The sequence below is a fragment of the Dendrobates tinctorius genome, unplaced genomic scaffold (assembly GCF_039654945.1).
Source record: "Dendrobates tinctorius isolate UK_male_01 unplaced genomic scaffold, ASM3965494v1 ptg000011l, whole genome shotgun sequence".
Taxonomy (NCBI): Eukaryota; Metazoa; Chordata; class Amphibia; order Anura; family Dendrobatidae; genus Dendrobates; species Dendrobates tinctorius.
The window spans coordinates 43,166,893-43,181,562 of NW_027361679.1; the positions used below are offsets into that span (position 1 = coordinate 43,166,893).

Below are 14,670 nucleotides of genomic sequence, written 5' to 3' on the forward strand. Positions count from 1 at the left end.
GGAATACAGGACATTTGGGTACCTAGTAGGGACATTGCCCTTCTCAATGTCATACATGGTTGGTTTCGGGCCGCCAAGGCCAGATTCCGTACCTTCTCTATTTTGGACTCTGGGAGCAGATACGCCTGCCTTTCTGAATCCAGTATAAATCCCAGGAAGGTGTTTTTTTAGGGGTTGTAATTTCGATTTTTTGAAATTGATTATCCACCCTAATTCCTGCAAGGTGTCGGTCACCCGGCGCAACTGTGCAGTGCAGTGGTCCTCTGAGCTGCCCACTATAAGGAAATCGTCCAAGTATGGTATTATGACCGTCTCGTGAATTCGGAGAAAGGCTGTCACCTCCGCTATGACCTTGGTGAAAACTCTCGGGGCTATGGATATGCCAAATGGAAGAGCTCTGAACTGGAAATGCCTCAGTACGCCTTGGATATAAAGCGCTACCCTCAAGTATTTTTGGTAATCTGGATGGATAGGGATGTGATAATATGCATCCTTTAAGTTAAGTTGACTACGGCCATAAAACAATCTTGATGTAGTAGCTTCACGGCCGTAGCCACTGACTCCATCTGGAAGGTCTGGTTTCTTATCCATTGATTGAGCCGTCTGAGATTTGTAATTGTCCTGAATGATTGATCGTTTTTTTTATCAGAAAAAGGGGTGAATAGAACCCCCTTCCTTCCTGTGTGTGTGGGACCTCGTAAAGTACCCGCTTGTCTATCAGGCTCAGGATCTCCGCTTCCAAGGCCAACTGTTCTTCGGTCACCTTCCTGATGGGTGTAATGACAACCACAGGTTTTGGCTGGCGAATAAAGGGGATTCTCAGGCCTTCTCTTAAGATGCCCAGGATCCAGGTATTGGAGGAGATCTTTTCCCAGGCCTGGAAAAAGAGTGCCAATCCCCCCCCCCACACTGGATTACTGGCGTCATCGTGGCGATTTCTTGAGGTGGAGGTGCTTCCACCAAACATAAATCCCGACTCTTTTCCTTTTATCCTCCCATCTTCTCCTGCCAGTGGGAGGACGCCCCCTATCGAATCTTCCCCTCCGAAAGGGTTGTCTCCTCTGTTCCGTCGGGAACCTGGGGAAGCCTTTTTTCCTATCGCTTGCTTTCTCCAGGATATCGTGCAAGTTCTTGCCGAATAAGAACCGACCATCGCAGTGGAGAGAGCACAATTTAGCTTTAGACTGTAGGTCACCCGGGCAGCCCTTAAGCCATAATGCGCATTTGATAGTCCCGCTGCCCTAGCTGTCAACCTCATAGAGTCCGCCGAGGTATCTGCCAAAAAAGCTGCTGCCCTGTGCAAGAGATACATATCTGCTAAAATTTTCTCTCTTGGGACCTTTCATGCCAGCTTCTCTTCTAACTGCTGCAGCCAGATCATGAGGGAGCGTGCTGTGCAGGGGCCTGCTATCGCCGGCTTTAGTCCTCCTGCTGTCGCTTCCCACGCGTGCCTCAAATATGAGTCCGCCTTTTTGTTCAGCGGGTCTCTAAGAACCCCTGAGTCTTCCAAGGGCAGGGCCGACTTTTTGGAAGACCTGGATACTGCTGCATCTATTTTTGGGACTTTGTCCCATATCTCCGCATCCTTGTGCTCAAAGGGGTATCGTCTCTTAGCGGTGGACGGAAGGGCCCCAGACTTTTCGGGTTTCCTCCACTCTCTCTCAATAAGCGCCTGAATCTTCTCGTTCACTGGAAAGGTTCGTTTTTTCCTCTCTTGAAGCCCCCCAAACATGACCTCCTCTAGGGTTTTAGCCGCCCTTTCTTCCTTTAGGCCCATTGTAGTTCTAATGGACTTTAGGAGACCATCCGTGTCTTCTACAGGGAAACATGGCTTACCCCCGTGTCACTGTCTGAGGAGTCTGAGGAGAATGCCTGTTCCGCCTGAGACGAGGCTGATGAGGAATCTGAGGGAGAACTAGGCGAATTCTTCCTACTTTTCTTCCCTTTTTTAATAGGGTCTTAATTGAACCCTCCATTTCTGACCTGAGGGCGGATATTAAATTGGCTGCGAAACTAGGCGCTTCCTCCTCCATGGTCCGCTGAATGCAAGAGGCACAGAGATCTTTCTGCCAGTCTCTTGCTAGGAGAGTTTTACATATAGCACAGTCCCTATTGTTCGTCTTGCTTCCTGCTTTTTTGGGCCTTTCCTACAGGGTAAAGCATACAACAGAGAATCCCTATTAACATAAATGCTAGCATTCACGAAGATCACTCACCACCCGTAATCAAGGGTACCGGACTCGGAGGCTGCGTCGGAGCATGTGACCTGTGCTCTCTGGACCTTGAGTATTCTCCTGATCTGTGGCTGGGGCGGCTGGTACTTGAGCGGCTTCCATGTTTGCCTGAGGGTTGTGAGGGAGGCAGAGACAGCGATCTCTCCTGCTCCGACTCCATTTTCCACCGTCTCCCACGCCTTGATTATATGCAGCCTCTGTCGGTGGTGTCTCCTCCCCTCCCTCCTGCGACCGCCCGCTTCAGAAAAGCCGGCCGGCGTCGCACCCAGCGCCATGACACCGTCGCCCTGTGCTGACGTCAGCCGGCGCACCCACAATGCATAGCGCCGCTGACGTCAGCGGCTGGAAGGAGCCAGCGTCTCTCTCCCCTGCCACGGGGATCGAGATGCGGCGTGAGCGAGGGGAGGGCGGTGCGGTGGGGGCTCCGCGGGGCCACCGGGATCCCATCCGCGCCCACACGAACCCGGAGCTCAGAGGAACACCGGGGACTGTGCTTCCAGGACCCGACGGCCAGCGCTACAGGTAAGTTACCTGTTCTTCCCGCGCCGGGACGGGCCTGGGTCCCTTTCTTTCTTTCTTTTTCTTCTTTCTTCGCCCATGACAGGCACCGCCACAGTGCGATTCCTTCCAGGACAGGAACCCAACTGAAGCGGGAGAGAGGTGCCGCCCCTTATGTCTCAGTAGGTTCCTGTCCTGGTGGGCCGGATCCCTCTCTCAGTTGTGCTGTCATGGGTGAAGGGAAAATAAAGCATGGAACGTGGTCTCTTCCTGTTCTATAAACTCTTCCGCGATGGAGTCCGTTTACAAAATCCTCATGTGTCGGTACATGGTCCCAGTGCGTATAGCACATATGGTCCTTCGAAAATCCCGCTAATTAATTCCGAGAAATGTCCATCCACAAATGATATAATGCACGTTTTGTGGACTTGCCCCCAGGTGTCTCATTTCTTGTCTTTTTTACGTCCCCCATCACCCAATAAGAGATTTCTGGGAAGCTCAATTACACTACAAATCGTCCACACTCACCCATCCAAACTCCTCACTCTTTTTTTCTTAGGGTACCGTTACACCTAGCGACTCACCAGCGATCCCGACCAGCGATATGACGAAAAACTGACAAAAGCTCATTCTTGAAAAGACAAACCATACCAGGAATTTCTATACCGAATAGATAATTTTACGACCAATGGACACCTTACTAGCGTATTCCATGATGCTCAGGCTAAATACTGGAGGCTCAGGGACCCGTTGTTAACACATGCACATCTGCAAATACCAAACGCCGGACTTTCTTTTGGTTAATCATACATAATATCCTTATCACTTCCCAATCCTTAGTATACCATTATTTGGGTGACCCACATACTACCCTCTTCCTCCTATCCTCCCCTCCTTTTTTTTTTCTTTTTCTTTGTACGTTCTGTGTTTTTTATTGTATGGTCATTATTATATGATCTATTAACATATTGAAAGGATATATTTGTCTATGTCTTTGTTCCATTAAAACAGAAAATTCAGAAAATATATTTGAAAGAGAAATATGTCACAGCAAACAATTTTAACACATTCTCTTATAAAATCCTTTTAATACAGTACTCACTCATGTCAAAGCAAATGCTCCCCCTCATCACCAAATATTGTCACACGGAGGCTGGGTTTACACTTGCCTTTGGCTGGTCTGCGTATGGCTGCGTACTTCCTCCCTTAAGCTCTGCCTACTTACGCACTTCCTCCCTTAAGCTCCGCCTACTTCCGCATGCGCCTTGCGTACCTAACTTTAACAATGGGTACGCAGGGACATGCGTTGTATGCGGATGCGTCCACATGCGGCGGTTTGATGTGCCCGCCAAACGCAAGTGTGAACCCAGCCTGAGACATTGCAATTTTTTGAGCAATTTGTACCTTTCTGGTGGCTCATCTTGTAGACTATCGACAGCAGTGACATTACACCACAAAAACCTATTCAATTGTACAATATCTGAGCTAAGCACAGGCAGCACGGTGGCTCAGTGGATACTACAGCCTTGCAGCGCTGGAGTCCTGGGTTCAAATCCCAAGGACAACATCTGCAAGGAGTTTGTATGTTGTCCCCGTGTTTGCATACGTTTCCTCCGGGTTCTCCGGTTTCCACCCACACTCCAAAGACATACAGATTGGGCTAACAATCTAAATTCCATATCGGGGACAGCGCAAACTGTAAAGCGCTGCAGAATATGTTAGCGCTATATTAAAAAAAAAAAATTAGTTATTTTCCTATAATAACTGATCAGTTTTAGTGACTAGTCGACTCCATATACCTCCACCTATCAGTGGCATTTAGTTAATATAAAATAATTTGTGTTTATTACACCTGGACTGCGTCTCATAGTCCGCTACATCTTACAGACCAAAATATATAGCAATCTAAAAAAAGACAGTTCTAGTTAGAAAAAGGCAACAAGTAATAGCATAGATTCAAATGTTTTCTGTAACAGGTGATGCAGTGAACTACAAGAGTTAGGGACCCCCACGATTGGGTACACCTTGTCGCAGTGGGATGGATTTTACACTATTTTGGTGAAAACAGTGAAAATTAACTACCCTACGTTATTTACATGTACTACTATTTATTCATTTGCTTACTACAGGGTCTTTGCTCCTTTTGTTTGTGTCTTAGGTGCTATTAAACGGCTCCAGTGTGAATGCGCACCTATGCATTGAATTTATACCAACATATGCTCCAGCTTTTGGGGGTTTTGTTTTCTGTAATAAGCAATAAAGACCTACCTTAATTTTAAAGGCTCGCTTGAAGCCGCTGGCAAAGAAGCCTCCAAATGGACCGATCAGTGAACCGAATGTTGATAGGGCAATGCTGTGTATCTGAAATGGGTACAGGCGAACTGTTGTCTGGGAAAAAAAAAATTGTCAACGGTGCTGTGAAATCGAAGCATCTTACCCAAACTTTCAGATAATATACAGAATAAGTCTGCATATAAATCACTGCACAATCCTGGAGTAAGGCCATAAATGGGGAAACACTCACACAAAATAGAATTACAGAAATGATTTGTAACACATGTAAAGAATTTCATACAACAGGGCATCTGCCGACAGTTTTTATCAGTTTTGTCAATTAAATGTTGAAATGCATGGGAAAAGTGCTGAATGGAAGGAGAACAGTATGGGGAAGCATCTCTGAATCCCAGATCACTGCTGAGAACAATGGTGTCACACTTTTATTCCACTTTAAGGACTGACAATAAAACACTGAAATTTCGACAAGAAACTGGAGTTTAGAGGAAAAAAATGTTAAGAAACATTCGTTCTTGTATAATGACTTGTATACAAAGGCAAAATAAAAAAAAAAAAATAATAATAATTTAAGTAAACCAAAATTGAAATCTTTATTAAAAAATTAGAAATTTCAGTGTAAGGAAGCAACAGCTGCCAAAAATTTGATGGAAGAGGAACTCATACACCCTGTATTAGACATAAAGGAGGGCCTCATACACATTCTGTTCAAACTGTCATATAGTGGTACTCAGATTCATAAAGACTATTCACTAAGTGCAAAGGCTGTCAAAAATTAGAAGCAGGCTCATCCATACACCCTTCAAGACACCAAATGTGGTATCTCATTCAAATATTGTGAACAAAGTGTAGTCCTAGTACTCCTACAATGCAAAGCCAGAAAAAAATTACAAGGAAGGTCATCCACACACATTTGAAGGCACTAACTGGAGTGCCCCATAAAAAAATAAAAAAGTGTAGTTATGGAACTTTCACGGTCAAAGACTTTGCACACAGTGCAAAGCCAGGAAAAAGTTATAAGGCGGGTCATCCATGCACCCTTGAAGGCAACAACTGGCAGGCCTCATTCAAATATTGAAGATTAAAAACACTTTATGTGCTGCTGTCATCTGGTAGTGTGGAAAATTCATGGCTAATCCAGGATTTGTTCATTTTTATCAGAGTGAGCGTTTGAGCATTTTCTGTACCTGTCTGCTATGAAATCCCCCCGGCGGCACTAAAAACCCATTAAGACAAGACGCTAGAGGCAGAGCAGCACAACAACTCCAAGGCATAGAGGAACAGCTCATACCAGGTGTGCAGCTTTGAGACCCAATAGTTGAAGGTCACAGAGGAATTAGGGAGTACATTGTTTTTTGACCAGGTTTTGCTTGACCACCTTTAAAACTTTTGTCTCCTTGTAAAAAAATACCCATACCCAGTCATCAGGGCATGGACGCTGGGAGTCTGTCATGAAATTGGCTCAGGCTTTTGACAGAGTATCCCCGACTGACGTACCTGGTGTGTCTCTCTCGCCTCTCCTCCTTGGTTGAGCAAAGAAGCTTGCCCCTGTCATGGTATCTGGAATTTTGGTCTGACAAGCGAAGGGTTAATATCATGGTATCTGGAATTTTGGTCGGACAAGTGAAGGGTTAATGGTTGGAGCCTCTCTTTGGTCTCAGGGAGGGTATTTATGGCCACAGGCGAGCAACCTTCCCTGTCGTTTATACTTCATACTTGAGTGTGTCCGACCCTGCCTTTGCTAAGTGCCTCTCGCCTGTTTCCGTGTTTGTGGTGTGTATGACCTGGTCTGGATTTTGGATTTTGTCTCTTGGCTTCCTGATTTGGTACCGTCCTGCTCGACCTGTGTTCTGACCTTTGGCTCCCCTAGACTACTCTCTGACTTTCTGATTTTGTACCGTGCAGCCCGACCCGTGTCTGACCTCCTGCTTCCCTGACCATTCTTGCTCTGCCTGACTCTGTACCACATTGATTCTCCTGTGTATGACTTCTGGATTTCCTGACTATCGCTACTGTATAAACCCCTGGCTCTCTGAGCCCTCTGCCTGTCACTTCAGCGTCCCTGTGATAAGCTCCGCCCCCTCTGACGTCACAGGTCACGTGGTGCTAGGACCTGCAGCCTCAGAGGGCTTCTGCAAGTGCTCCGCCCCTTCCACAGGTCCTGCGACCTCCCAAGCTGTGCTCCTGCACTGGTCCCTCTGACAGCCCCGTGGTCTGAGTTCCTTCCCCAACGCCGGGACCGCTGACCGATCACACTACACTCCTGCAGATAAGGGTAAGCGTGATATTATAAACGACCTTATTACTTTTCCTCCCCCCACTCATCCTTCTGTTACTACCTGTGTGTGAGTGTGTGGGGGTCTGCTGCAGTCATGGACCCGATGCAGGCATTGTCAGAGCAAGTGAAGCAGCTCTCTCAAATGTTCCAGAAAATGAGTGTTGAACAGCGCAGTATAGCTCATACCCAGCAGCAGCTGGTTAATACTGTGCAAGGGGCTATGTCTTCCGAGAGTAGGGATGTATCCCTTACGTCCCCTGAATCCCCGGTTAAACTGCCTGACTCCTTTTCTGGAGACAAAAAGGAGTTCAGAGCGTTCCGGGAGGGGTGCAAATTATTTTTCTCCCTGAGACCTCGCTCATCCGGGGGAGAATTTCAGAGGGTGGGGGTAGTTATCTCCCTGTTGCGAGGTGCCCCACAAGCCTGGGCATTTTCACTAGCACCCACCGCACCAGAACGTATGACTGTGGATGAGTTTTTTGAGGCCTTGGGCCGTATCTATGATGAGCCTGATAGAGTACGACTGGCGGAGGACATGTTGATGAGCGCACGTCAGGGTCGGCACTCTGCAGAGTGGTATTGTTCTGAGTTTCGGCGGTGGGCAGCGGAAGTCACCTGGGACGATGTGGCTCTCCGCGGTCTATTCCATAGGGGCTTAGCAGAACGCCTTCAGGACGCCCTAGCCCTGCATCCGCCTCCTGATACCCTGGAAGATGCCATGACACAGGCAGTTCGGATGGATCGACGGTTAAGGGCCAGAGGGGTGATGCACTCCGAGTCCCCTCTGTTCGCTGGGAGCAAGGAAGTTGGGGCTAGTGCGATACCCATGGAGATTGGTGCCAAATCCATCAAAGAGAAAGAGAGGAGACGCCGACGGGATAAACCGCTGTGCTTTTATTGTGGAGAAGCAGGACATTGGAGGAGAGACTGTCCGTCCTGTCCCTCGTCTTCCCAGCCGGCGGGAAACTTCTAGGTCTGGGTAGTGATCGAGGAGGCTGCCCAGACCCGCAGGTACCTTTTTCTTCATGCCCCAAGCTGTTGCTTGATGTTGAACTGCTGGTAGACAAATGTCATTTTTTTCCACAGCTTTGGTGGACTGCGGTTCCTCTCTAAACCTGGTCAGTGCCAGCACAGTCTCCAGGGCCAAGATAGGGACAGTCAGGTTAGAGACCCCGTTGAAAATCGTGGCAATTGACTCCTCCCCTCTCACCCGTTCAGGGATTCGTTATGCCACCAATACCTTTGTGTTACAGGTTGGCTCCTCCCAGGCGGAGGAGATGAAATGTTTCATTATGGATAATCTACCTGAAGGGTTGGTGTTGGGTATGCCGTGGCTTCAGCGGCACAACCCGGTAATTGACTGGGAGAGGAGGGTAATTGTTAAATGGGGTCTGAAATGTGATGACTGTTCCTATAAAGCTGTGTGTTGTGTTTCCCCTGCAAATCCTGTTTTGGAGTCTTCTGTGTGTCTGGAGGGTATTCCGGAGTGCCTGAAAGACTTCGAGGACGTGTTCTCCGAAAGCGAGGCCGAGGCATTACCCCCACATAGGCCTTTTGATTGCAACATTGATTTAGTCCCAGGGGCCAAATTACCCAAAGCCCGTCTGTTTAATTTATCTGGGCCTGAACGTTTGGCAATGAAAGAGTATATAAAGGAAAGTCTCCGGAAAGGGCATATCAGACCTTCGGTCTCTCCAGTTGCAGCGGGGTTCTTTTTTGTTAAAAAGAAAGATGGTGGCCTACGTCCCTGCCTCGACTTTCGGGAACGCAATAAAATCACTGTTAAAAATGCATATCCTTACCGTTGATTCCTGATCTGTGCAATCAGCTCTCGGGAGCAAAATGGTTCTCCAAACTAGACCTAATCTTATTAGGATTAAAGAGGGGGATGAATAGAAAATGGCATTTCTTACTACTGAAGGGTTGTTTGAGAATCTTGTGATGCTATTCGGTCTCGCCAACGCACCAGCAGTTTTTCAGAATTTTATTAATGTGATTTTTGCGGACCTGATTGGCCGCTTTATTGCCATTTATTTAGACGATATCTTGGTTTTCTCCACAGACGAGCAGTCTCACCTATCTCATGTTAAGATTGTTCTCCAGAGACTCAGGGAGAACCAATTGTTTGTTAAATTAGAAAAATGTACCTTTTGTGTGCAGGAGTTAACTTTTCTAGGGCTGATCATTTCTCCACAGGGGTTTTGTATGGATCCCAAAAAGGTGTAGGCCATTGCGGATTGGGTCCAACCCCAGGACCTGAAGGGCCTGCAGCGTTTTCTAGGGTTCGCAAATTATTATCGAAGGTTTATCAAGGGTTTTTCTCAGATAGTGAAACCTCTTACTGATCTTACATGTAAGGGGGCCGATATAAAGAATTGGTCCCTTCCGGCCAAACAAGCTTTTGTGAATCTGAAGAATTGCTTTATGTCTGCGCCAGTTCTGGTGCAGCCTAATCCGTCTCAGCAGTTTGTGGTAGAGGTAGATGCGTCCGAGGTGGGGGTGGGGGCTGTTTTGTCTCAAGGATCGGCTACATTAACTAATCTCAGACCCTGTGATTTTTTTTCCAAGAAGTTCTCTCCGGCAGAGAGAAATTATGATGTGGGGAACAGAGAGCTCTTGGCTATAAAATTAGCGTTTGAAGAATGGAGGCATTTTTTTGAGGGGGCAGAACATCCAATTACGGTTATCACTGACGATAAAAATTTGGAGTACATTAACACAGCAAAAAGGTCGACTCCCAGACAGGCTCGGTGGTCACTTTTTTTCCCGGTTCCAGTTCTCCATAACTTTCCGGCCTGGTTCTAAGAACGTGAAGGCGGACGCATTGTCACGAAGTTTCGAACCTCTTTCTGCCCCCGATCTTCCCTCGTCCATTCGTCAACCCGGGGTGGTGATAGCTGAGCTTTCGTCAAAGTTGGAGCAGGAGATTGTGGGGGCTCAATTTTTAGCTCCAAGGGCCAAACCGCCTAATAAATTGTTTGTACCACAGGTCTTACGGTCCAAGCTCTTACGAGAGTTTCACGATTCTAAGTTGGGGGCCCACCCAGGTATTGCGGCCACTTATGAGGCGGTAAAGAGAATGTTTTGGTGGCCATCAATGTGTTCAGAAATTAAGGGGTATGTCATGGCCTGTGGGGTGTGCGCCCATTCTAAGAGCTCTCATTGCTGGCCGGGGAATTGGTACCACTGCCAATTCCAGAAAGACCATGGACCCATTTGTCCATGGATTTCATTACCAACCTCCCCCCCTCCAAGGGTAATACCGTCATTTGGGCAGTAGTAGATAGGTTTTCAAAGATGGCACATTTCGTACCCATGTCTAAACTACCGTCTGCTGAGGTCCTTTCTAAACACTTCCTTTCCCAAATCATTCGTCTCCATGGGGTACCTATCAATATCGTTTAAGATAGGGGGGCAAATTTTGGCGAGCGTTCTGTAGAAAGTTAGGGATATATTTGTCTTTTTCCTCAGCCTACCACCCGGAGAGTAATGGCCAAACGGAGCGCACCAACCAGTCTTTGGAACAGATCCTTCGATGTTTGACCTCAACACTGCAAGACGACTGGTGTGATGCATTACCATTGGCGGAGTTCGCCTTTAATAACCAAATTAACCAGTCCACCGGTAGGTCACTTTTTTTTTATTAATCTTGGATTAAATCCTCATTTTGGCGAATTCTCGCGGTTGGACTCAAATTGTCCAGGGGTAGAGGATTCGGTTAGGCAGATCAGTGGTTTATGGTCAAGGGTTCGTGCAAGTATTGAAAAGGCTCAGGGAAGGTACAAACGTTTTGCTGATAGAAAGAGGGGTCCGGGTCAGGACTTGCATTGTGGGGACAAGGTGTGGCTCTCAACACGTAATATAACGCTAAAATTGCCATCAGCAAAGTTGGGTCCCAAATTTATTGGTCCCTACGTCATAACGGAGGTGATTAACCCGGTAACTTATCGGCTACATCTCCCATCCTCCCTGAAGGTGCACAACGTTTTTCATAGGTCCATGCTTAAGCCGGTAGGTTCAGTAAGGGAGGAACGTACTCCTCTACCACCGCCTATATCAGTGGACGGCCACATGGAGTTCGAGGTGCAAAAAATTGTGCAATCTCGACGGGTTCGTGGCTCTTTGCAGTACCTCGTCCATTGAAAAGGGTATGGCCCGGAGGATGGTTCCTGGGTACCGGCCAGATCATTGCACGCAGATCGCCTGGTCAGGGCATATCATGCTCGATACCCAGGAAGACCTGGGGGTCCGGAGGCCCCCCGTTGAGGGAGGGGTACTGTCATGGTATCTGGAATTTTGGTCTGACAAGCGAAGGGTTAATATCATGGTATCTGGAATTTTGGTCGGACAAGTGAAGGGTTAATGGTTGGAGCCTCTCTTTGGGCTCAGGGAGGGTATTTATGGCCACAGGCGAGCAACCTTCCCTGTCGTTTATACTTCATACTTGAGTGTGTCCGACCCTGCCTTTGCTAAGTGCCTCTCGCCTGTTTCCGTGTTTGTGGTGTGTATGACCTGGTCTGGATTTTGGTTTTTGTCACTTGGCTTCCTGATTTGGTACCGTCCTGCTCGACCTGTGTTCTGACCTTTGGCTCCCCTAGACTACTCTCTGACTTTCTGATTTTGTACCGTGCAGCCTGACCCGTGTCTGACCTCCTGCTTCCCTGACCATTCTTGCTCTGCCTGACTTTGTACCACATTGATTCTCCTGTGTATGACTTCTGGATTGCCTGACTATTGCTACTGTATAAACCCCTGGCTCTCTGAGCCCTCTGCCTGTCACTTCAGCGTCCCTGCGATAAGCTCCGCCCCCTCTGACGTCACAGGTCACGTGGTGCCAGGTCCTGCAGCCTCTAAGGGCTTCTGCAAGTGCTCCGCCCCTTCCACAGGTCCTGCGACTTCCCAAGCTGTGCTCCTGCACTGGTCCCTCTGACAGCCCCGTGGTCTGAGTTCCTTCCCCAACGCCGGGACCGCTGACCGGTCACGCTACACTCCTGCAGATAAGGGTAAGCGTGATAGCCCCTTCCCGCTAGCGTTGTTTGATGGGAATTTTTTCAACATATTTTCCAACACATTTTTCACAATAGCAACATTTTAGTAGACCTCTCAGCCTCAGGAAGGAGAGATGCAAGGTTTTCTAGAAGGGTGAACAACTAGTACTATATTTTGGCCAAGATTAATGTAACACGAGGGTCATGGGAAAGGCAGGGTACATAAAGTCGGCTATATGTGCCATGCTCCCTACACAGTGAACATTTCCCTATCCCCCCATGATGACTACTCTCAATCTCCTCCATCTCTTCCTTAGCCCATGCATGTAGGAGAGACAGAACAAAGCTTGTGTGGTTACTAGCCTCTATTGCACTAACAACCAGTTCCTGTTCCTCCTCCTCAGGGTCCTCATGGTTACCCAATCCCAGCTGAGCAGAAGAGATAAGGCTGGGTAGTATCTCCCTGTCTCATGTCTTCCTCCATCTCCACCTGATACACATGCAAAGCTTCAGCTTTAATTGTGAGCAGCGACTGTTTAAGTAGAAACAGAAGCGGGATCGTTGAGCTAATTATGGCATCATTGCCACTCACCATCTTTGTGCAGTCCTCAAAGTCTTGGAGAACTGGACAAATGTCAGACATCCATGCTCACTCTGGCTAACTGCTCTTTACCTACAATCAGAACGGTCCCTGAGCTGTGCAATGGCATCGCTGAGCATTGTGGCGCCTGTCCTTTATAACCGCTGATGAGGGACTGCGGCCAGCCAAATCACAGTAATGCCACTACCAAGATGGCTGCAGCATTACAGTGACTGACAGGCAATCCCTTAAAGTTTATTGGATATGTAACAGGCGCCAAACATGCAGGGCGAGGATTTGAGCTTCAAATCAGAGCACCAGCCAATGCTTGACAAATGACGGGCATATCCGAGCACCCACACACTCAAGTGAAATCCAAGTATCACTGAGCACGTTCGCTCATCCCTACTAAATATGAAAAACTCTTAATGCAGACACAATGAAAACATGAGGAGAAGGTTACAATAACTTTTTCCTACCCAAAAGAAAATAGGTCTGATGTGCCACAAAATTCTGGGGTCAGCTAGTTACTATTTGCAGTAATAGATTATATGGGCAACTAATGCATATGACAGCAGCAACATAAACAAGAGGCTATAATACAAAAACACAATAGTATAAGAGATATGCCAAGATATAATACTCAATATATTAAATGTATTAAAAGGGGTTTCCAAGACTTTAACATTGATGGCATATCCTCAGGATAGGTTATCAATGTCTGATCATGCGGGTGCGACACGCAGAACGCCAGCTTATCAGCTGTACCCGGAACTGCCCAGGGGTCGGATGTGCAGAACCCATCTGTGGCCATTATTCCTTCAACCGAGCTGTTCAGCTTTTTAACTGAGCTGCTCCGGCCAACACCAGGAACAGTTGATTGGCGGGGGTGCCAGGTGTCGCATCTCAACCATTCAGACATTGATGACTTATGCTTAGGCGAGGCTATCAAAGTTAAAGTCCCAGACAATCCCTTTAACCTTGGATACACAAAGCAGGGTCTAATGTATTGCACACAAGTCAAGCAGTAATCTGCAACATTACGGTACCCAACACATACATATAATCCATAATTATTATTATTATTTATATAGCACCATTGATTCCATGGTGCTGTACATGAGAAGAGGTTACATACAAATTACAGATATCACTTACAGTAAACAAACTAACAATGACAGACTGATACAGAGGGGAGAGGATCCTGCCCTTTCGGGCTTACATGCTACAGGATGGTGGGGAAGGAGACAGTAGGTTGGTGGGTTGCAGCAGTTTCGGTGTTGGTTGAGGTGAGATCACCGGTAGTGGTGAGAGAGAAGGAGGTAGCGGGGTCATTGCAGGCTGTAGGCTTTCTTGAAGAGGTGGGTTTTCAGGTTCCGTCTGAAGGATCCAAATGTGGTTGATAGTCGGACTTGTTGGGGCAAAGAATTCCAGAGAATAGGGGCTATTCGGGAGAAGTCTTGGAGGCAGTTGGGTGAGGAGCGAATAAGTGTGGAGGAGAGAAGGAGGTCTTGGGAGGACCGGAGATTACGTGAGGGAAGGTATTGGGAGATTAGTTCAGAGACATATGGGGGAGACAGGTTATAGATGGCCTTGTAGGTCAGTATTCGTAATTTGAACTGGATACACTGAGGAAATGGGAGCCAGTGAAGAGATATGCAGAGGGGAGAAGCGAAGGAGATCAAATGGCAGTAACACATCAACTGCTTCAAATCAACACCATCTGCAAATGACATGGGTGCAGAAACTGTTACGGCAATGGAGACACAGAGGTGCGCCAGCATGGTGGTGGGATAGAGC

General features: G+C 47.5%; 1 protein-coding gene across 1 annotated transcript in view; it reads right to left on the reverse strand.

Annotated features, from left to right (window-relative positions):
* The window catches only part of CDS1 (CDP-diacylglycerol synthase 1), a 111,983-nt gene that overhangs the window by 10,135 nt on the left and 87,178 nt on the right, over positions 1–14,670 (reverse strand). The window contains exon 11 of the mRNA XM_073541735.1: positions 5,001–5,120. Within this exon, the coding sequence (XP_073397836.1) occupies positions 5,001–5,120 (120 nt within the window). The remainder of the gene's footprint in view (positions 1–5,000; positions 5,121–14,670) is intronic.